The 23,961-nt window shown below is 42.6% G+C and overlaps 1 protein-coding gene across 4 annotated transcripts in view; it reads left to right on the top strand.

The window, feature by feature from the left end:
* LOC133559737 (cGMP-dependent protein kinase 1) overlaps nucleotides 1-23,961 on the top strand; it is a 274,083-nt gene that overhangs the window by 167,419 nt on the left and 82,703 nt on the right. For all 4 annotated transcript variants that reach the window (XM_061911789.1, XM_061911792.1, XM_061911790.1 and 1 more), the window contains one exon: nucleotides 21,883-21,988. In XM_061911789.1, coding sequence (XP_061767773.1) covers nucleotides 21,883-21,988 — 106 coding nt within the window. The remainder of the gene's footprint in view (nucleotides 1-21,882; nucleotides 21,989-23,961) is intronic.

The raw sequence follows: 23,961 nt of genomic DNA, 5'->3' as shown, positions 1-23,961 counted from the left end.
CAAAAAAACAACAAACTACGATTATCTACAAAAAGAAAAATCAATCATGCAAAGGAGTCGTGAAGCCAGCATACTAAAAGCGCTCCAGAAGGAAGACAAGGCACTATGAAATAGATACCAAAGACTAGCCCGAAAAACTTAAGCAACAGAAAATCACTCTCAGAGGAAACAAAGACATCAATAAATAAAGCGAGACAATATTTATCAAAGGTGGTTCAAGGCTGTGGACAAAGCTGGAGGGACGCAGCCAGACGATATACTCTGGCACAAGACAAGAGGAGGACCAGACATTTGTACACACCAGGGAGGGAGACACAGGTGGGTACAATCTGGCAATCAGGAGAGACATCAGACCACTGACGGGAGGAAAAGCAAGTGACCTAAAACGAGAGGGAGAGTTAACCTTTCAAAATAAAACAGGAAATGACAAGACAACATGAAACCAGACAAGACTTCACCCAGGTGTGACATCAATAAGGAAAAGTAGTTTGCAAACGAGGACCAAAATCACGGTACCAATAGGGAAAACCATTGCGTCTAATAGAGAGCCAAATACTAGAGTCTGTGAACATTGCTCCAAAGTCAGGATTTAATGTGCATACAAAAGTAAACACTGACAGCTGCAAAGGCAGCGATATATGATGAAATAAGACGGCAGCTAAAGAAGGACTTCCCTATTCATCCCCGGAAAAAACCCGCCTGGTGAACACCTGATTTTACGATTCCCGTACTTAAGACAACCCGCGTCTCACATGTGACCAGAGGATCAACAAACATGTGACCAGAGGATGAACAAACATGTGACCAGAGGATGAACAAACATGTGACCAGAGGATGAACAAACACACTACGGCACTAAGACTATAGTGACCATTAACAGTTAGCTTCCACAGCTGTGTTGCCCAAAGTGTGGAACAGGGGCCATCTGTGGTCCGTGACTCTTTTGTCATCGGACTTAAGCACATTACAAAAAACTAAAATTTTGATCTCATCTGTCGGTGAAATCTATCAAAATTAGGGTAATCTCAAAAAGGAGGGATTTTTTGAATTGACTGTGTGTCAGTTTTTAAATTACTCCCCTTCTGGTCAACATATGAAATCACAAGTGTGTGTAAAAATCAGAAGTTCTCCCCCTCTGGTCAACATATGTAATAAGTGTGTGTAAGAAATTAAAATGCGCCCCCTTTGGCCAAAATGTATGTAAAAAAATAAATATGTATATGGATACATACTGTAATAACTTGAAGTAAATAATGAATATATTCTTTCTGTTTCTGTAATATTGCAATATTTTGTCCAAAAAATTAAAACAATTTTATGTAAAAGTATTACTTTTTAATTCAAAATGGTGACATTTGTCATACAAAATTCCGACTTTCATCACAATATTGCCAATTGTTTTTGTTGTCCTTGTAAAAGTCTTACATTTTTTGAGTAAAATTATGACTTCGCTGAGTAAAAACGCGATTATTATATTCAATCAATCAATCAATGTTTACTTATATAGCCCTAAATCACTAGTGTCTCAAAGGGCTGCACAAACCACAACACAAACCACTACGACATCTTTGGTAGGCCCACATAAGGGCAAGGAAAAACTCACACCCAGTGGGACATCGGTGACAATGATGACTATGAGAACCTTGGAGAGGACGAAAGCATATTGACAACATTTTAAAGTTTTCTTAGGAAAATGTGATTTTTGTTGTGTAAAATTGACCCTTTTAATAAAATTTTCCAAAATATTAAGCTTTTCTGGTAAAATTGCGATTATTATAATATTGACAACATTTTAAAGTTTTCTTCGGAAAATTGTGAAGTTTGTCTTGTAAAATGATGACCCTTTTCATAAAATTGCCAAAATTTGAAGCTTTTCCTGCAAAATTGCATCTGTTATTGAGTAAAATTCCACCTTTTATCATAATATTGCGCAAATGTTCTGTTTTTCTTGTAAAATTTTGACTTGCGTTGAGTAAAATGATGACTTTTATCATAATACTGCCAACATTTTTCTTGTGAAACTGTGACCTTTTTCTTGTGAAATTCCAACTCATTTTTCACAACAAGCTTTTTTATATTTGCAGACTATGTAAATATTATTAATGTTGTAAATAAAACTCTTCATATATCTAGAAAGGGTGGTCCTAAAGAGGGAGGCATTATTTTGTAGGTCCCAAGAAGGGTTGAAAATGCACGAATGTGTGTGTGTGTGTGTGTGTGTGTGTGTGTGTGTGCGTGTGTGTGTGTGTGTGTGTGTGTGTGTGTGTGTGTGTGTGTGTGTGTGTGTGTGTGTGTGTGTGTGTGTGTGTGTGTGTGTGTGTGTGTGTGTGTGTGTGTGTGTGTGGCCCCTGCTGCCGTTGTCTTCCTCATCTCTGTGGAAGCGCAGGTGTTCCAGAGCCAGAGGTTGTTCCAAATCTCCGGGTGCTTTGAAAGGTTAGCACTCAGTGTCTTCCAGGTGGAACCTCAAATAAGAAACGCTCTTCCAGGGCATTTATATGCAAATAATCCTTGTGCGACGATTGGAAAGTGCTATTTTTAGTGATTACTTTAAGAGGTAAATACTTTTGCTGTTGTCACAACAAACAACATCTTGGCATCAATGACATGTTGGCTTGGCCTTGACGGGTGTTTGAGTTGCAAAAAGTGGTAAACTTTGCATGGACATCATTTGGATTTGATCGGCAAACATGGAAATTCAATAGTATTTTTTTTTTAATATTTGAAGCATAATCTCTGTTTTTATTTCAGTAAAAATCTACATAATACCATTGAAATATAAGAACATACACAGTGTTGTTTTAACTTGTCAAAAGACTAAATGAATGTCTGTTTAAGGCAAGGATGTCCAACCTTTTAACGGCCAGGGCCAAATACTGACAATTTACATTTATGTTTTTAATTTAGCCTTGTACACAACATGAGTAAATCAAGTCTATGACCATTAATCATGCTATGGATGTGCCCAAGCGCTGCATTTACTTGTATGACTCAATGAAAACAACCTTCCCTAGTCATGGTGCAAAAAAAATTCTAATTAAACCAACATAAAATGAGAACAGACATGGTCGCACATAACACAATATAACACAATTTGTGGATATCATTAAAAAATATTCATGCACCATAAAAAAAAAAATATCAACAACAGAGGAAACACATTTAAATCCATTGCAAAGCATGACAGTAAAATGCAAAACACTCTCTCCACACTTGTCCATGTTTGGCCATTTTTAGTTGCTTGATAGTTCTTATTGATCGATTAAAAACTTTAAGGCAGTCGTCACAGAAGTAAACAAGCTAACATGTATACACGTATCATACATATATATATATGTATATATATATATATATATATATATATATATATATATATATATATGTATGTATGTATATATATTGCCAAAAGTATTTGGCCACCTGCCTTTACTCACATATGAACTTGAAGTGCAATCCCATGGAACTGTCCAAAAAGGTTTTGGTATCCTGGAGTATTCAAAGTTTGTTCACTGGATCTAAAAAGCCAAGCCCAACTCCTGAAAAACAACCCCACATCATAATTCCTCCTCCACCAAATTTCACACTCAACACACTGCAGTTCAAAATGTAGCGTTCTCCTGGCAACCTGCAAACCCAGACTGGTCCATCAGATTGCCAGATGGAAAAGCGTGACTCATCAGTCCAGCTCTAGAGTCCAGTGGCGACGTGCTTTACAACTCAGCATCCCAGGTTTTGCATTGGACTTGTTGATTTATGGCTTAGATGCAGCTGCACGGCCATGGAAACCCATTCCATGATTTCTCTGCGTACTGTACGTGGGCTAATTGGAAGGTGACATGAAGTTTGGAGCTGTGTAGCAACTGACTGTCCAGAACGTCTTTGCACTATGCACTTCAGCATCTGCTGACCTCTCTCTGTCAGTTTACATGGCCAACCTCTGGGTGGCTGAGTTGCTGTTGTTCCCAAACTCTTCCCTTTTCTTATAATAAAGTTGACTTTGGAATATTTAGGAGCGAGGACATTTAACATAATAGTGTGAGAGTCCAGTCCATAGTGGATCTAACATAATAGTGTGAGAGTCCAGTCCATAGTGGATCTAACATAATAGTGAGAGTCCAGTCCATAGTGGATCTAACATAATAGTGTGAGAGTCCAGTCCATAGTGGATCGAACATAATAGTGAGAGTCCAGTCCATAGTGGATCTAACATAATAGTGTGAGAGTCCAGTCCATAGTGGATCGAACATAATAGTGAGAGTCCAGTCCATAGTGGATCTAACATAATAGTGAGAGTCTAGTCCATAGTGGATCTAACATAATAGTGTGAGAGTCCAGTCCATAGTGGATCTAACATAATAGTGTGAGAGTCCAGTCCATAGTGGATCTAACATAATAGTGTGAGAGTCCAGTCCATAGTGGATCGAACATAATAGTGAGAGTCCAGTCCATAGTGGATCTAACATAATAGTGAGAGTCCAGTCCATAGTGGATCTAACATAATAGTGAGAGTCCAGTCCATAGTGGATCTAACATAATAGTGAGAGTCCAGTCCATAGTGGATTTAACATAATAGTGTGAGAGTCTAGTCCATAGTGGATCTAACATAATAGTGTGAGAGTCCAATCCATAGTGGATTTAACATAATAGTGAGAGTCCAGTCCATAGTGGATCTAAACTAATAGTGTGAGAGTCCAGTCCATAGTGGATCTAACATAATAGTGAGAGTCCAGTCCATAGTGGATCTAACATAATAGTGAGAGTCCAGTCCATAATGGATCTAACATAATAGTGAGAGTCCAGTCCATAGTGGATCTAACATAATAGTGAGAGTCCAGTCCATAGTGGATCTAACATAATAGTGAGAGTCCAGTCCATAGTGGATCTAACATAATAGTGAGAGTTCAGTCCATAGTGAGGCCAGCAGGAGACCATCCCGAGCAGAGACGGGTTGGATGTGCAGAGATGTCCCCAACCGATGCACAGGCGAGCGGTCCACCCCGTGTCCCGACTCTGGACAGCCAGTACTTCATCCATGGCCATCGGACCTGTGCCCCCCCCCCTTCCACAAACTAGAGTGGGGCAGAGCAGTAGTGTTAGGGTTAGGGTTAACCCTAACCCTAACCCTAATGGCAGATCAACTGGTCTAAAAAGGGAGTCTATTTAAAGGCTAGAGTATACAAATGAGTTTTAAGGTGAGACTTAAATGCTTCTACTGAGGTAGCATCTCTAACTGTTACCGGGAGGGCATTCCAGAGTCCTGGAGCCCCAATAGAAAACGCTCTATAGCCCGCAGACTTTTGTTGGGCTCTGGGAATCACTAATAAGCCGGAGTTCTTTAAACATGGATTTCCTGCCTGGACATCTGGTCCAATACAATCAGCAAGATAGGCTGGAGCTAGACCAATTCTCATCCTAAGGCCTGTACAGTATTATTGGTGTCTCGGGATTCCCAACAAATAACAACAGAGCCTCTTAAATCAGGTCCTTGGACAGTAAGTCAGGATGTGGACTATAAAGCTGGTGGCTTGTTAGCTGCAGCACAAACTACTCACTGCCTGACTGATTCTATTGATGAATCGATTGGACTTTATCGATCCATCAATTTAGGAGAGATTTCTGAGGGAAGTGAATGCCTCACATTGACAGTCCTACCCACAACTGTACCACGTCAGGGTATAGATGCCGTACCAGGTCTCTAACTTAGTGTGATTCCCCACTGGAAAGACCACAATGAGTGTTCTCAGCACCAGAATGTGACTCACGGTACCAGGAAGTGTTCCTATGTATCCGGTGGGAGAGACAATGTGCTCTAATTCCTTTGTGCTGCTGGCCTGGTTTCTACCGGCGAGGGACTTGATGACCAAGCCCTCCGCTAATGACACAGTAAGTGGTTTGGATTGTTTAGACCCCTGCTGTGACACAACTCTTCATGCAGTGTTTAGAGTCCACCCGGCACAAAAAACCTCGGTCAATGTTTTGGGACAATGTGAGCTCGGTGGGTAGAGTGGCTGTGCCAGCAGTTTGAGGGTTGCAGGTTAGATTCCTGCTTCTGCCATCCTAGTCAATGCCGTTGTGTCCTTGGGCAAGAGACTTGACTTACCTGCTCCCAGTAACACCCACACTGCTTTGAATATCTAACTCAGATATTGGCTTTCACTCTGTAAAGTGCTTTGATCTAAACAGTACCTAACCCCAATACCCTACTGTGCAATATTACCCTTCGAGTGCAATACGTCCAACACTGATTGTCATTACTTTCTGACTCCGGTACTCTAGTTTTGTTCTGGATATTATACAGTTTTTGGTATATTGTACAGGATTGATTATTGTTTTTATTGGATGGTAGTCTGTTTATTTCAGTTCTGTTTTTTTACCTTTATTACTTCTTATCGATCGATGATCAATGTTTACTGACATAGCCTTGAATCACAAGTGTCTCAAAGGGCTGCACAAGCCACAACAACATCCTCGGTTCAGAGCCCACGTAAGGGCAAGGAAAAACTCACAACCCAGTGGGATGTCAATGTGAATGACTCAGGGAGACCGGATGCAATGGACGTCGAGTGAGTCTAGCATAATATTGTGAGAGTCCAGTCCATTGTGGATCTGACATAATAGTGAGAGTCCAGTCCATAGTGAATCTAACATAATATTGTGAGAGTCCAGTCCATAGTGGGTCTAGCATAATATTGTGAGAGTCCAGTCCATTGTGGATCTGACATAATAGTGTGAGAGTCCAGTCCATAGTGGGTCTAGCATAATATTGTGAGAGTCCAGTCCATAGTGGATCTGACATAATAGTGTGAGAGTCCAGTCCATAGTGGGTCTAACATAATATTGTGAGAGTCCAGTCCATAGTGGGTCTAACATAATAGTGAGAGTCCAGTCCATAGTGGATCTAACTTAATAGTGTGAGAGTCCAGTCCATAGTGGATCTAACATAATAGTGAGAGTCCAGTCCATAGTGGATCTAACATAATAGTGAGAGTCCAGTCCATAGTGGATCTAACATAATAGTGTGAGAGTCCAGTCCATAGTGGATCTAACATAATAGTGAAAGTCCAGTTCATAGTGGATCTAACATAATAGTGAGAGTCCAGTCCATAGTGGATCTAACATAATAGTGAGAGTCCAGTCCATAGTGGATCTAACATAATAGTGAGAGTCCAGTCCATAGTGGATCTAACATAATAGTGAGAGTCCAGTCCATAGTGGATCTAACATAATAGTGAAAGTCCAGTTCATAGTGGATCTAACATAATAGTGTGAGAGTCCAGTCCATAGTGGATCTAACATAATAGTGAAAGTCCAGTTCATAGTGGATCTAACATAATAGTGAGAGTCCAGTCCATAGTGGATCTAACAAAATAGTGTGAGTACAACTTTACACGGCAGTCATTCATTCTTTGACCATTATTTTCTCCGGTTGTCTGCAGACGTTGAAGCTAGCTTCCACTAAGTTCTATTTGTCTCCACATGACTTAGTCTGCAAAGTAGTTTATCTCCACTAACCCAGCAGGATGTGAGCGTGAGATAATATTTTCTGTCCGCCAGAGACGCTTCTCACCACGTCCAATGTGGACCACGCCGGCCTACGGGTGGGGGGAGGGTTGGGTGGGGAGGGGGGCGGGGGGGGGCAGCTGCCACAACCCCAGCATTACCTCCGCCAGGCAGCTAAAAATAAGCCACTTGCTGATAAACCGCGGACGTCATTTCCTCCCCATTTGACTTTGTGCAGGCTGAGATTTATCAGGTTATTCAAACACATTTCCTCCGCCGCAAATGTTTTTTGTCTGCTTAATTGTCCGTAATGAGGAGAACAAACAATTAAAATGTATCAGTTGCGCCTTTTATGACCGAGGACTCATTAGTATGCGGGTCGCCGCGCATTAAAAATCATCAGCGGCGGTCTTACTTTGTCGGGATTTTTTTGTTGTCACCGCGTCATCAGCTCTATTTCCCAGTGTGGTTTTTTTCTTTTCCCGGCTGCTCGTTAGGCCTTTTGATGGAAACCCAGCATCACGTCTGGCAGTTTTAACGACGGAGGCTGGCGGACATTGAAACTCTTACCTTAGCATCCTTCCATCCATCCATCCATCCATCCATTTTCTACCGCTTATTCCCTTTCGGGGTCGCGGGGGGCGCTGGCGCCAATCTCAGCTACAATCGGGCGGAAGGCAGGGTACACCCTGGACAAGTCGCCACCTCATCGCAGGGCCAACACAGATAGACAGACAACATTCACACTCACATTCACACACTAGGGCCATTTTTTAGTGTTGCCAATCAACCTATCCCCAGGTGCATGTTTTTGGAGGTGGGAGGAAGCCGGAGTACCCGGAGGGAACCCACGCATTCACGGGGAGAACATGCAAACTCCACACAGAAAGATCCTGAGCCTGGATTTGAACCCAGGACTGCAGGAACTTCGTATTGTGAGGCAGACGCACTAACCCCTCTGCCACCGTGAAGCCCATAGCATCCTTCCAGACGTTCAAAAATAGAAACACCCGTGCGTAACGTCGCAGCGAGAAGATGGTGGTCGGCCTCCTTCTACACATCGCGTGGCTGCCGGGTGTTGCCCCCCACTCTGGTGTTGCCCCCCCACTCCAGTGTTGCCCCCCACTCCGGTGTTGCCCCCCACTCTGGTGTTGCCCCCCCACTCCAGTGTTGCCCCCCACTCTGGTGTTGCCCCCCCACTCCAGTGTTGCCCCCCCACTCCGGTGTTGCCCCCCACTCCGGTGTTGGCCCAGGTGGCATCTGCAGAATAAAGATGATGAAACAAGCGCGTTTTCTGCATTTTTGCTGGGATGCCAGAGCTGAGAAAAGTTGTATTTTGTCGGTAGAAGTTTAGTCGTGTGCACACATCAATCAATCAATGTTTACTTGGATAGACCTAAATCGCTGGAGCCTATCTCAGCTGTATTTGGGCGGTAGGCGGGATACACCCTGGAAAAGTCGCCACCTCGTCGCAGGTAAGCTCGCCATGAAAGCACTAAAACATACCGGTGTGGTGAGTTTATATTATTCACCCAAGGAACTTTAGTTATTAGGGAGTCACGGTCAGATGTTTTTTTCACGGGACACATTTCTGGCGGATGAGGAGATGCCGCCACAACGAGTAAAGTCTGAATGTCATTGAGACAGTCAGCACACATGCTTGTGGTCCCGCCTCCACCCACGGAGACAAAGTAATGAGCACATACCAAAATAGGATGAGGAACAAGTGATTACATTTTGGGACTGATTAAGAAACTGTCTGGGTTTTTTTTTTAATTATTTGTAGATTTGTAGACTCGTCAGACCACAGAACACTTTTCCACTTTGCATCAGTCCATCTTAGATCAGTGGTCCCCAACCTTTTTGTATCCGCGGACCCGTCAACGCTTAATAATTTGTCCCGCGGCCCGGGGGGTGGGGGGGTCCTTTTTTTTCCTTTTTTTTTCCTTATTGGTCATGAAAAAGGGAGTTTTTTTGTGGTTGTTGCACTATTTGTAAGTGTATATTGTGTTTTTTATGTTGATTTAATTTATATAAAATAAAATAAAAATAAAAAAATATATATATATATATATATATATTTTTTTTTTTATAAAAAATTCTTCTGCAGTGGTCCCCAACCGATTGGTACCGGGTTGGGGACCACTGTCTTAGATGATCTCGGGCGCAGAGAAGCTGGCGGCGTTTCTGGATGTTGTTGATAAATGGCTTTCGCTTTGCATAGTAGAGCTTTAACTCGCACTTACAGATGTAGCGACCAACTGTATTTAGTGACAGTGGTTTTCTGAAGTGTTCCTGAGTTCATGTGGTGATATCCTTTAGAGATTGGTGTGGGTTTTTGATACAGTGCCGTCTGAGGGATGGAAAGTCACGGTCATTCAATGTTGGTTTCCGGCCATGCCGCTTACGTGGAGTGATTTCTCCAGATTCTCTGAACCTTTTGATGATATTATGGAGCGTAGATGTTGAAATCCCTAAATTTCTTGCAATGTCACTTTGAGAAAGGTTGTTCTTAAACTGTTTGACTATTTGCTCACACAGTTGTGGACAAAGGGGTGTACCTCGCCCCATCCTTTCTTGTGAAAGACTGAGCATTTTTTGGGAAGCTGTTTTTATAGCCAATCATGGCACCCACCTGTTCCCAATTAGCCTGCACACCTGTGGGATGTTCCAAATAAGTGTTTGATGAGCATTCCTCAACTTTATCAGTATTTATTGCCACCTTTCCCAACTTCTTTGTCACGTGTTGCTGGCATCAAATTCTAAAGTTAATGATTATTTGCAAAAAAAAAAAAAAAAAAGTTTATGAGTTTGAACATGAAAGGATTTGCAAATCATTGTATTCTGTTTATATTTACATCTAACACAATTTCCCAACTCATCTGGAAACGGGGTTTGTACTTTGCACAGAGGGTGCAATTATGGAACAAGTGGGATCCTAATCCCACGCTCGGTCGCCGCCAAGAAAGCTCCCTGGTGGAGGTAATCGAGACAAATGGTAGTTTACCTCCTTTTAGCGTAAGTGACAGAAAGTGGCGTCTAATGACCTCGGCCTACTTTCTCACGCTCTGATTCCACGGAAATGCGATCGCGCGGCCAAACTGTTGCTTTTTTTTAATGACTTTAGGGAAATGGAGCCTGCGCTCTTCCTGCCTGCTTCTTTCTGCACATTTGGGGAAAACAACTCAGGCTAAGTTGCTGGCAAAGTCAAGTTTGATAAGCTCCAAGAAAAAAGAAATAAATAAATGAATAAAAGCTCCGACACAGTTGAAATGCTGCTGCTGATTATAATAATACACCCGAGTGAGACCTCTTAATGCAGGCGCTCATTAGTTGTGGAGATCACTTTCTAATCATCGGAAAGTGCTGGAATCATCACCTGCAGGAAGGAGCTTCTACATGAATGGATTGTTCCTGACTTCATGCTATTATTCAACACAAAATTCTTACCTTATTTTCTCATGCGTTTGTTATTTTTTTAATGACTCGCTCTCCTTCATCCAGTCCCTGCAGGATTTACGCATACAGCGGTCGTGCCGATTGACAAAAATACAAGCAAACCCCACAAATTCTGCACCACTTTGCAACTTTGTCCACGGCTTAGAACAGGCGTGGCGGTTAGGTGGATGGCGGGGGGTGAGTCCGTCCATGGCCGGCCAGGCATTAAGAAAATCGACCTAAAAATGAGTCACTTTGGTCACCTGATTGACATCCACGGCACCCGAGGAGACACACTTTGTATTTCAAGAGCAATTATGGTGTGGGTTTTTTTTTTCAGGATTTGGGCTTGGCTCCTTAGTTCCAGTTGAATGCTCCAGGATACCAAAACTTTTTTGGACAATTCCATGCTACCCAACTTTGTTGGAAGAGTTTGGAGTGGGTCCCTTCCTCTTCCAACATGAAGGTGTAACGCAGGTATCAAATACATTTGCGGAGACTATTAGGCTCTTGTCTTGCTATTACTCTTTGTGCACTTCCTAGTCACGTGACCGCCACAGTCCAATCAGCTGTAGGCATATACCGGTAGCCGGAAGTGACTGGTATGCTCTTGCCGTAGTTAATCTTTGGCAACTCTGCGCACTCCTCCCTTGTCACGTGACCGCCGTGGTCCAATTGGTGGTGCTTATAAGCCGATAGCAGGAAGTAGCCAGGAGACAGGACATGAGAGATCGATTACATTTCTGATTACTTGTGTTTTTCTCCTTAAATTACTTTCATGTTGAATGGCCATTCAACTCATTGTGTGTGTATATATCTGCTGTCCATCACTAAGTCTCTAATACACGGTGTCAACCAAACTACAACTCAAGCTCCGCCTCTCTCTATGAGTTGAAACTAGTCTTCTGTTCCTAGCCCATAACACCCTATAAATATATTAAGTGCATTGCTTTGTAGCACGTATAGGTTACAAAGTGCATAAAGCAAGGTCCATATAGACATGGATGATGATGTGAACTTGACTGGCCTGCACAGAGTCCTGACCTGAACCCCGATAGAACACCTTTGGGATGAATTCGAAGGGAGACTGAGAGCCAGGCCTTCTCGACCGATGTGCTTTTGGAAGAATGGTGGAAAATTCCTATAAACACACTCCGCAACCTTGTGGACAGCCTTCCCAGAAGAGTTGAAGCTGTAATAGCTGCAAAAGGAGGAGCGACATCATATCGAACCTAACAGGTCAGGAATGGGATGGCATTTCAGGTTCATCTGTGAGTCAAGGCAGATACTATTGGCATTATAGTGTATTTAGACTATTTTAAGCAGCAATAATGACACATTTTCATCAGGTTTTCAAGCTTCTTTTCGTGTTACTTTGAATGTTATTTGATATTTTAATGCACAAATAACTGTGACAATGTAGTAGCTGGCTTCTACAGACAGAGTCTGGTGTGGATGAACTTGACTAACCTGCACAGAGTCCTGACCTGAACTCAGATAGAACACTTTTGGGATGAATTCGAAGGGAGACTGAGAGCCAGGGCTTCTCGGCCAACATCCTCGGAAAACTCCTATAAAAACAATCCGCAACCTTGTGGACAGCCTTCCCAGAAGAGTTGAAGCTGTAATAGCTGCAAAAGGAGGAGCGACATCATATCAAACCTAACAGGTTAGGAATGGGATGGCACTTCAGGTTCATCTGTGAGTCAAGGCAGATACTATTGGCATTATAGTGTAATTAGACTATTTTCAGCAGCAATGTTGACTCATTTTCATCAGGTTTTCAAGCTTCTTTTCGTGTTACTTTGAATGTTATTTGATATTTTAATGCACAAATAACTGTGACAATGTAGTAGCTGGCTTCTACAGACAGAGTCTGGTGTGGAGGAACTTGACTGGCCTGCACAGAGTCCTGACCTGAACTCTGATAGAACACTTTTGGGATGAATTAGAACGGAGACTGAGAGCCAGGCCTTCTATTAATTTTATTGCACAAATAACTGTGAGAATGTAGTAGCTGGCTTCCCAAAGATAGTTTTAATAGGATTAGGCGCTCTCCTGCCAGTGCTTCCAGTGTTTACTACTCGTTAAAAAAGTAGCCAAACTACTGTAAAATGTAGCTAAGCTACGTAGCTTAGCGACACGTAGCTTTTTACTGCCCTTCACTGACATTTAGACTATTTATAGCTATATAACTGTGACAATGTAGTAGCTGGCTTCTACAGACAGAGTCTGGTGTGGATGAACTTGACTGGCCTGCACAGAGTCCTGACCTGAACTCAGATAGAACACTTTTGGGATGAATTAGAACGGAGACTGAGAGCCAGGCCTTTCTATTTATTTTATTGCACAAACAACTGTGAGAATGTAGTAGCTGGCTTCCCAAAGATAGTTTTAATAGGACTAGGCGCTCCCCCGCCAGTGCTTCCGCTGTTTACTATCGATGCACGTCATGTGTCCCTTGCAAAAAAATAAATAGAAAAATCCATTAATCCTCCTTCCACACTCCCAAAATTCCGTCAGAGCTTTCATTCCTCCCGCTCAGCCTTGAGGTTGCACGTCGTGGCAAAGCTGCGAAGCTAATTGGCGCCCCGTGAGCGCTACAACATTCATCAGCGCCCCGCGTGGCCAGCAGATAACTGCTTCCCAGGGTCTCGCTGCAATTTAGCGCAGCCTCGGAGTAATGTGTTTTACCAGCTCGGCCGCTCTGCTGCTGGGCATCTGCCACACTTCTTATTTCCCAGCGCACACCTCCTCCACCCACCCACCCACCCGGAACCATTCCACTGGGTGGCCGCTGATGACGTCCAACCTCCCACTCGTGTGCCAAACTAGAAGATAATCATTCCTTTGCAGATTTAGATGACAACTCTCGTTTGCTGTCACCTGTGAGCAGATATGGTCGAGGGGGGCGGGGAAAAGGACTCCTGGTGAGCAGTTTATGGGCGCAGTTTTTGTCTGAGCTCGACACATGGAGCCAATATCAGTCAATCAATCAATGTTGATTTATATAGCCCTAAATCACGAGTGTCTCAAAGGGCTGCACAAGCCACGACGACATCCTTGGCTCGGATCCCGCATCAGGGCAAGGAAAAACTCAACAATCCAGTGGGATGTCAATGTGAATGACTATGAGAAACCTTGGAGAGGACCGCAGATGTGGGTGTGGTGCTTTGTTTCTAGCAGTTTTTACCCTTGAAGGTTGCTGTGTGCTGAGACACTCAGTCCTGGTCAAAAGTTGACATACACCTGTAAAGAACATAATGTCATGGCTGTCTTGAGTTTCCAATCATTTCTACAACGCTACAGCAATGTTAATATTTGCTTACATGTCCCTTGGCTTCTGGTAGCCATCCACAAGTTTCTGCATGATTTTGTTCCGTGTGTGTCTGTGCAGCCACGGCAGACCCTGCATGACCAACTAAAACATGTCCAAGGGGCGCCAATCCATTGTCTTCCGAGACTTACGGATTCCAAAAACAACCCAAAGGTAGTTGGGCCGAGTCTGCTCTCAGTGCTGCTGGAGTGATCGCCAAGTGTATCATAAGCTGGCGTTGCTGGATTTTACATGAACCAGTGCCCGGTAGGATAGGGTCATGTGCGTCGAATGGACGATGTCCAGATCCCCATAGACATCCTCTACACCAGGGGTAGGGAACCTATGGCTCGCGAGCCAGATGTGGCTCTTTTGATGACTGCATCTGGCTCTCGGATAAATCTGAGCTGACATTGCTTAACCTGATAAATAATGAATAATTCCACTTGGAATCACAGTGTTAAAAATAATATTCAAAATATAAAACATTCTCATGCATTTTCAATCCATCCATCTGTTTTCTACCGCACCTGTTCAAGAATTTGCGTTAATGGTAAGAAGTTATTTATTTATTCTTGGTTAGTGTGGGTCTTGCCCTCCTGGGGGTTCTTCAGACCACCAAGGACCAACATGAGAGCCTGTTTCAGGGTTACAATATTGTTTTATTTTTCAATAAGTCTCTCAGTTCCTTTTCAGCAATTGTATTTTTCTCTTTCGTTTTCGCTCGCGCTCTGGCTCCAGCCCCATCCCCGTCTCTCCTCCTGGCTGCTGCTTATAACAGAGCGACAGGTGATTAGATAACAAGGCACAGGTGGGCCATCTAAGCACCTGTCGCTGATTTCGAGGCCGGTCCTGGCACACCCCTGTTCGCGGCAGGCCAGCAGGCCACGCCCCCTCCACAGTTAGCTCGAGAATAACAATGTTATTACAACGAATAAGACACCTATTATACTCTAGAAATGTTGGTCTTACTTAAAAATGCACGCGTTTAGTTTTGTTCAGTGTAAAAAAAAATATTATATGGCTCTTACGGAAATACATTTTAAAATATTTGTCTTTTTGGCTCTCTCAGCCAAAAAGGTTCCCGACCCCTGCTCTACACAGAGCTTGCCTCCCTTCAATAGCAGGACAGGACGGCCACATCTCCGCTTCAAGGATGTCTGCAAGCGTGACCTTAGAGCGCTCCACATGGACCTGAACACCTGAGAAGAGCTTGCTCAGGACAGATCCAGCTGGAGATACACCTTGAACACTGGACTGAAAGCTGGCGAGGCAAAACTCCGCCAGCTTGCAGATGAGAAGTGACCTCAGAGAAAGACCAAGCAACTACTTCCTGTAGCTGACTCCACCTCCAAATGCACCAAGTGCAACAGAGACGGTCACTCCCGTGTTTGTCTGTACCGCCACAGCAGACCCTGCATGACCAACTACAACATGTCCAAGGGGCGCCAATCCATTGTCTTCCGAGACTTACAGATCCCAACAACAGCCCAGAGGTAGTTGGGCCGAGTCTGCTCTCAGTGCTGCTGGAGCAATCGCCAAGTGTATCATAACCTGTAATTGCTGGACTTTACATGAACCAGTGCCCCGTAGGATTTGGTGGGTGCCAAAAAAGGACCGGATTTAGTACCCATCCCTACTTACTACTAGGTTCAAGGGCATTGATCCTGTTTGTGGTCCTGCTTGTAGGACAGACCAATATTTTCTTAGTCTGGTCAGTACATTATTTTTGCTTCTTTCACGTCGAAACATTAGAAACACATTCCAGGAAAATGTAGTTCTGTTCAACACGACTAGAAACGAGAACTACGCTAATAATAAACATATTAGCAGGATCAACTTACCACTCAGCTGATTGAATACTACCAAAAGCCGGGCTGACAAAAACACAACACAGTGGTCTTTATATTTTTTTTAATCCTCCCCGATAGTTCTCGTGCGCCGCTCCCCAGCACCGGAGTCAAATAATGAGCTTTTATTATAGGGAAAATAACGACACCCAAGCTAAAGCGGGAATAATGAGGCAAATAAAGCCATTAGGAAAAATAGAGGCGAGCTACGCCAATGCCAAGTTGCACAGAGGACTCCCTCACAGCCACGTGGGACGTCTCTTCACCAGAGTTTGGGCCCCACGGAGGACAATGAAACACACTTTAATGGAGGGACTTTTAACGACTTGTCGCCGCTCTTTATGACACCTACCAGTCTGCCCTTCTTGATGCCTGAAACACCCGCATGATTCACTGGCACAATCGATAAAGTGCAGGTCTGTTCCTTTGACGGCATTAGGAATGGTGTTATGTTTTTTTTCCAGTAGAAAAAGAAGATACTGAACCTCGGAGTTCAACACCGTCATCCCGCAACATCTGTGAGCAAACTGGCCTCCCTTGGATTCAGAACCCTCCTCTGCAACTGGCTGCTTGACTTCCTCACAGACAGACCTCGGTCTGGGAGAGCGGGCGACAACACCTCCAGGTCCATCTCCCTGAGCACCGACTCCCCCCAGGGCTGCGTCCTGAGTCCACTACTATTCACATTCTCTAGGTCGTCCTCAGACGAGCCTTCCATCGTTGCTTCCCTTCATTCCGATTCTCCATACATTTGGCCAGTTCCTTGGGTCTCTGAACTCTTGCATCCTTCTTGAGTATGTCCACGTATGTTTGTGTGGGACGTCCTCTTGACCGATGCCCATGTGTTGGTTACCGCAGCACCAATTTTCTGGCTGGCAGCTCCTGATGCCTTTGACAGTGTCCTGCTAGTTTCATTCTCCTTACAGCAATCTTCTCGCTCACCCTTGGTATTCCCCTGTAGAGGATTCTGTTGGTTACATGTGCACTCTTGTTGATGTTAAGCACTGCACGTCGCATCCTGGTGTAGCAACCATCCAGAGACTTGTCCAGGGTTGGCTTCAGGGTCCAGCATTCGCTGCCATAGAGGAGAACGGAATCAACTGTCATGTAGAAGAAGCTGAGTTTGACTTGGCGGGGGAGGTTGGAGTTCCATACACTGGTCATGGCGTTCAGGGCTCTCCATGCAAGTGCCTTCCTCACTTTTAGATCTTGCTCAGTTGACTTGACCAGGTATTTGAAGTCCTCAACTTCTTTCAGCACAGTGCCTCCTGTTCTTACCAGAGGTAACATTGATGAGCCATGACCAGGTCCACTACTAACCTTATTGTGAAGTATGTGGACAACACGACAGTGGTGGGCCTCATCTGTGACAACAACGACATGGACTGCAAGGAGGAGTTGAAACATCAAGGTTGACTGGTGCAGAACCAACAACCTGGTCCTGAACGTGGACAAGACCAAGTAGATCATGGTTGACTTCAGGAAGCAGCAGTCCAGCCATGCTTCAGTCTTCATCAACGGCACAGCAGTAGAGATGCTAAGCAGCACCAAGTTCCTGGCGGTGCAGGTAAGTGACAACATGACCCGGTCCCTACACACTGGAGCGCTTATAAAAAGAGCTCAGCAGCGCATGCACTTTTTGCTTCAGATGAAAAAGAGCTCAGCCCCCCCACCCCCCTGTTCTCAGCACATTCTCCAGAGACAATATAGAGACCCTGCTGACAGACTGCATCTCTGTCTGGACTGGAGCCTGCAATGCCCCAGACTGGAAGTCTCTGCAGAGAGTGGTGAAGGATGAGGATTCCTCTTCCTCCTATCCGGGAAATCACAAAAAGCCACTGCCTGACCAGGGCTCAGAAAATAAGCAAAGACTCCTCCCACACCCACCAAGGACTGTTTTCACTGCTGGACTCTAGAAAGAGGTTCCGCAGCCTCCGGAGCAGAACCCCCAGGTTCGGTAACAGCTTCTTCCCTCAGGCCGTAAGACTCTTGAACGCATCATAATAATCTCCTCAATGCCCCCCAAAAATGGATTAACTGGCTGGAATACAAAGACAATATAACATACATCCATAAACCTGGATGCATATGCAAAAGTCCAATATATATATTTGTACAGGAATCTATTTATTTATATCTGCATCTTATTGCTCTTTTATCCTGCTCTACCCTGAGCTAATGTGACAAAATGCCGTCCTTATCTGTACTGTAAAGTTCAAATTTGAATGAAAATAAAAAGGAAGTCTAAGTCTAAGTTAAATTGTCTAATTGTAGTCCCGACCCATCTGCTATGTACAGTTGTCAGGTGCGTGGTCTACTAAAGTTAATATTAGGCTCTCTATTTATCAAAATATTGATATAATGTTGATAAATCCACAATATCCCAGTAGGCAGTAGACGTTGAAACAACGTTAAATTCTTGTTGAAGTAGGTCCTGACGTTGAGCGACTCAAACATAACGTTGAAACAACATGCTTTTTGACGACGTTTAGTCAATGTTGGGTTCTGACGTTGATTTGACCATTGAATTGTGGTCATTTCCCAACCAATATTCTACAACACAAATACAACATTGAAACAACATGTTCTAGAGGATGTTTATTCAATATCAGGTTAAAACGTTGATTTGACCGTTGAAATTTGGTCATTATCTAACTAATATTCCACAACACAAATACAACGTTGAAACAACATGCTTTTTTTGTCTGGTTCGGACGTTGATTCGACCATTTAATTTTGGTCATTTTCCAACTAATATTCTACAACACAAATACAACGTTGAAACAACGTGCTTTTCGTCAACGTTTATTCAATTTCAGGTTGTAATGTTGATTTGACCATTGAAATGTGGTCATTTCCCAATCAATATTCTACGAGACGAACACAACCTTGAAACCAAACATTATCCAATATCAGGTTGCAACATTGATTTGACCATTAAAATTTGGTCATTTTCTAACCAAGATTCTACAACACAAATACAACGTTGAAACAAAGTGCTTTTTATCAACGTTTATTAGGTCCTGGCGTTCAGCAACTCAAACATAACATTGAAACAACATGCTTTTTGACGACGTTTAATCAATGTCAGGTTGTGACGTTGATGTGATCATTGAAATGTGGTCATTTTCTAACCAATATTCTACAACACAAATACAACATTGAAACAACATGCTTCTTGTCAACGTTTGTTTAATATCAGGTTGTAACGTTGATTTGACCAATGGAATTGTGTCATTTTTCAATGACCGCTGGAGAGAGTAAAAAAATACATATTTTATTTTGCTACACACTTTTCATTTAGATAGATTTTAAAGTGCCAAAGTACAAGATTTTAGCTTGTCCTGAAGAATTTGAGGTAATCCTCCTTTTTCATGGTCCCATTTACTCTTGGTAAAGCAGCAGTTCCATTGGCAGCAAAACAGGCCCAGAGCATAATACTACCACCACCATGCTTGACGGTAGGTGTGGTGTTCCTGGGATTAAAGGCCTCTCCTTTTCTCCTCCAAACACATTGCTGGGTATTGGGGCCAAACTGCCCCATTTTTGTTTCATCTGACACCACACGGACAAAGATAAGACCTTCTGGAGGAAAGTTCCGTGGTCGGATGAAACAAAAATGGAGCTGAGCTGCGAAAACTTGCCAAGGGACATTAAAGCAAATATTAACATTGCTGTACGTATACTTTTGACCCAGTACATATGCTCACATTTTCAGTAGAGCCATAATAAATTCATAAAAGAACCAACACGTATGAATGAATGAATGTATTTATTCTATGTATTATATATTCGTAATTTGACAGACATTCACCGAGAAGGGATACGGGAAATTTTTTTTTATATAGTCTTAAAGTTTCAACAGCAGATATGAAGGATACATGACAACTTCAGAAGGAGTATACCATATGATAATGGATGATAATGACAAGTCCGTATCTGCTCAGTGGCCTAGTGGTTAGAGTGTCCGGTTGTGAGTTCAAACCCCGGCCAAAGACTATAAAAATGGGAGCCATTACCTCCCTGCTTGGCACTCAGCATCAAGGCTTGGAATTGGGGGTTAAATCAACAGAAATGATTCCCGGGCGCTTTCACCGCTGCTGCTCACTGCTCCCCTCACCTCCCAGGGGTTGAACAAGGGTGATTTTTGTCAAATGCAGAGAATAAAACCACCATTGTGTGTGACAATTATTGGTTCTTTACTTTGACTTTGAAGTATACATACACCAATATGGATATATTTTGTTAGAGTCATCCATCCATCCATCCATTTTCTACTGCTTGTCCCTTTTGGGGTCGCGGGGGAGAGCTGGAGTCTATCTTAGCTGCATCCGGGCAGAAGGCAGTTTACACCCTGGACAGGTCGCCACCATATAATTTGATTTATTTTTTTTTTGGTTTCTTATAGTCCACATGATGTCCAATTCATGTTTCTTCTCGCGTTATTTTGTGCAGATTTATGAACGAATTTCTTTCCATCTCGTCATTTATGTCCAAGGTTTAAGTCTGAACATAAGTTTTGAGGTTCAAGTGTCCAGATAATCCCGCACGCGTGATGTCGGACGAAACAAGAATGGAGCTGTTGGGCCACAATACCCAGCAATATGTTTGGAGGAGAAAAGGTGAAGAGCTTTATTCCCAGAAACACCACACCTACTGTCAAGCATGGTGGTGGTAGCATTATGCTCTGAGCCTGTTTTTCTGCCAATGGAACTGCTGTTTTCCAGAGAGTAAATGGGATAATGAAAATTGAGGATTAGATAGATATATGCTCCAATCATTCTATCACAAAAAAATAAGAGTTGTAGAAATGATTGGAAACTCACGACAGCCATGAGATGATGTTCTTTTGATCGCGACTGCATCTTGTTGTAGAGCATAAGATGCCATCAGTTTGCAGCAGGCATTGCATTTGCCTTTGGGGCGAACACAAATTGAATTCGCTGGGGAAAAGCTCGGTTGGGAACTGTTGAAAGACAATAAAGAGTTTTTGTTTTTTGTTTTGTTTTTTTAAGAACAGACTCAATCAGCAAGACAGAAGCAAAGCTATTTATGAGTCAACGCCACATGTGCGACCTTCGTCAGCTACAGTGGTCACGTTCTGTTTGGTTTTGGACTCATTGGGCACTCTTGTTTGTTTTTGTCATGTCATGCACCTGCTTCATTTGCACCTGTTAATCACCACAGCATCATTAAAGCCTGTAGTTGCCAGGCAGTCAGCCTGGCTACATCACCATCCTCTACACACCCTTGCTCCATGCTGATGATCCATCCTCTTTTCTCGTTCCCCGTAAGTTTTGTTATTCATGCCATAGTTTGCAAGTTTTGTTTTATGTCCTAGTTCATGTTGTAGTAATAGTTTTGTTTCATAGCCTGTGATCGCCTTTCGTTTGCTCCTTTTTTTGAATTAAGATTAAAATATGTCGTTACCTTCACGTCGTGTCCGATCCAGTCGCTTTGCACCTCGGGAAAACAAACCACACCAAAGTCCACACCTTGACAAAAGTTCCTGGAATTCCAAAAACATGAATATTTGCAATATTGCAAGCTTTAACAGGGAATTCAAATGGAGTGATGCAATTGTATTTTTTTTTTCAAACGTGAGAAAAAGGATGATTCCAGCCTCGTACCGACTTCGGTTGCTTAAAGCAGCGTATTCATCGGCTGCCTCATCTGTATGCGCAACATTTGCAGCTGCCAAGGCGTGGGCTGCTCCAGTATATTATTCTGTTTGCATGAATAACACGGAAAATCTCACCTTTTGTGCGTTTGTCTTCCCAGCGCTGACAAACGTGAAGCTGTGGGCCATCGACCGCCAATGCTTCCAGACCATCATGATGAGGACGGGCCTCATCAAGCACACGGAGTACATGGAGTTTTTGAAGAGGTAAAGGACACACCAGCCTGAATGGGGCTGGAAGATGATATAATCACAGGGAGAATTGAATGAGGTGTGAGTTGTGTCACCATCAGTCGTCTTCAGAGCTTTTTCCCCACAACCAATATTCTAAAAGACAAATACAACCTTGAAACAACATCATTTTTGACGACAATATCGGGTTGTAATGTTGAATTGACCATTGACATTTGGTCATTTTCCAACCAATGTTCTACAAAACAAATACAACGTTGAAACAACATGCTTTTTGTCAACGTTTATTCAACGTCAGGTCGTAACGTTGAGATTTGGTCATTTTCCACTAATATTCTACAACACTGGCCCTGTTATGAGGTGGCGACTTGTCCAGGGTGTATGCCGCCTTCCGCCTAAATGCAGATGAAATTGGCTCTAGCACCCGCCGCGACTCCAAAAAGGGGCAAGCGGTAGAAAATGGATGGATGGATGGATTCTACAACATAAATACAACATTGAAACAACATGCTTTTTGACGATATTAAATCAATGATATGACCATTGAATTTTGGTCATTTTCCAAACAATATTCTACAACACAAATACAACGTTGAAACAACAACATTTTTGACAACAATATCGGGTTGTAATGTTGATTTGACCATTGACATTTGGTCTTTTTCCACTAATATTCTACAAAACAAATACAACGTTGAAACAACATGCATTTTGTCAACGTTTAATCAATGTTGGGTTCCAACGTTAATTTGACCATTGAAATTTGGTCATTTTCCAACCAAATGTCAATGGTCAAATCAACATTACAACCTGATATTGAATAAACAACTTCAAAATTGTATTTGTGTTGTAGAAAATTGGTTGGAAAATGACCAAATGTCAAAGATCAAATCAACATTACATTACAACACAAAAACAACGTTGAAACAACATGCTTTTTGTCAACGTTTATTCAACGTCAGGTCGTAACGTTGAGATTTGGTCATTTTCCACTAATATTCTACAACACTGGCCCTGTTATGAGGTGGCGACTTGTCCAGGGTGTATGCCGCCTTCCGCCTAAATGCAGATGAAATTGGCTCTAGCACCCGCCGCGACTTCAAAAAGGGGCAAGCGGTACAAAATGGATGGATGGATGGATTCTACAACATTAATAGAACGTTGAAACAACATGCTTTTGGACGATATTAAATCAATGATATGACCATTGAATTTTGGTCATTTTCCAACCAATATTCTACAACACAAATACAACGTTGAAACAACAACATTTTTGACAACAATATCGGGTTGTAATGTTGATTTGACCATTGACATTTGGTCATTTTCTAACCAAATGTCAATGGTCAAATCACCATTACATTACAACACAAAAACAACGTTGAAACTTGCTTTTTGATGACCTTTAATCAATGATTTGACCATTGAATTTTGGTCATTTCCCAACCAATATTCTACAACACAAATACAACGTTGAAACAACAACATTTTTGACAACAATATCGGGTTGTAATGTTGATTTGACCATTGACATCTGGTCGTTTTCCACTAATATTCTACAAAACAAATACAACATTGAAACAACAACATTTTTGACAACAATATCGGGTTGTAATGTTGATTTGATCGTTGACATCTGGTCGTTTTCCACTAATATTCTACAAAACAAATACAACATTGAAACAACATGCATTTTGTCAACGTTCAATCAATGTTGGGTTCCAACGTTAATTTGACCATTGAAATTCGGTCATTTTCCAACCAAATGTCAATGGTCAAATCAACATTACAACCTGATATTGAATAAACAACTTCAAAATTGTATTTGTGTTGTAGAAAATTGGTTGGAAAATGACTAAATGTCAAAGATCAAATCAACATTACATTACAACACAAAAACAACGTTGAAACAACATGCTTTTTGACAACGTTTAATCAATTATTTGACCATTGAATTTTGGTCATTTCCCAACCAATATTCTACAACA

This window comes from Nerophis ophidion, linkage group LG09, assembly GCF_033978795.1.
Source record: "Nerophis ophidion isolate RoL-2023_Sa linkage group LG09, RoL_Noph_v1.0, whole genome shotgun sequence".
NCBI lineage: Eukaryota > Metazoa > Chordata > Actinopteri > Syngnathiformes > Syngnathidae > Nerophis > Nerophis ophidion.
Note: the sequence above shows the minus strand (reverse complement) of the source record. Positions and strands in the feature narration are given on the sequence as shown.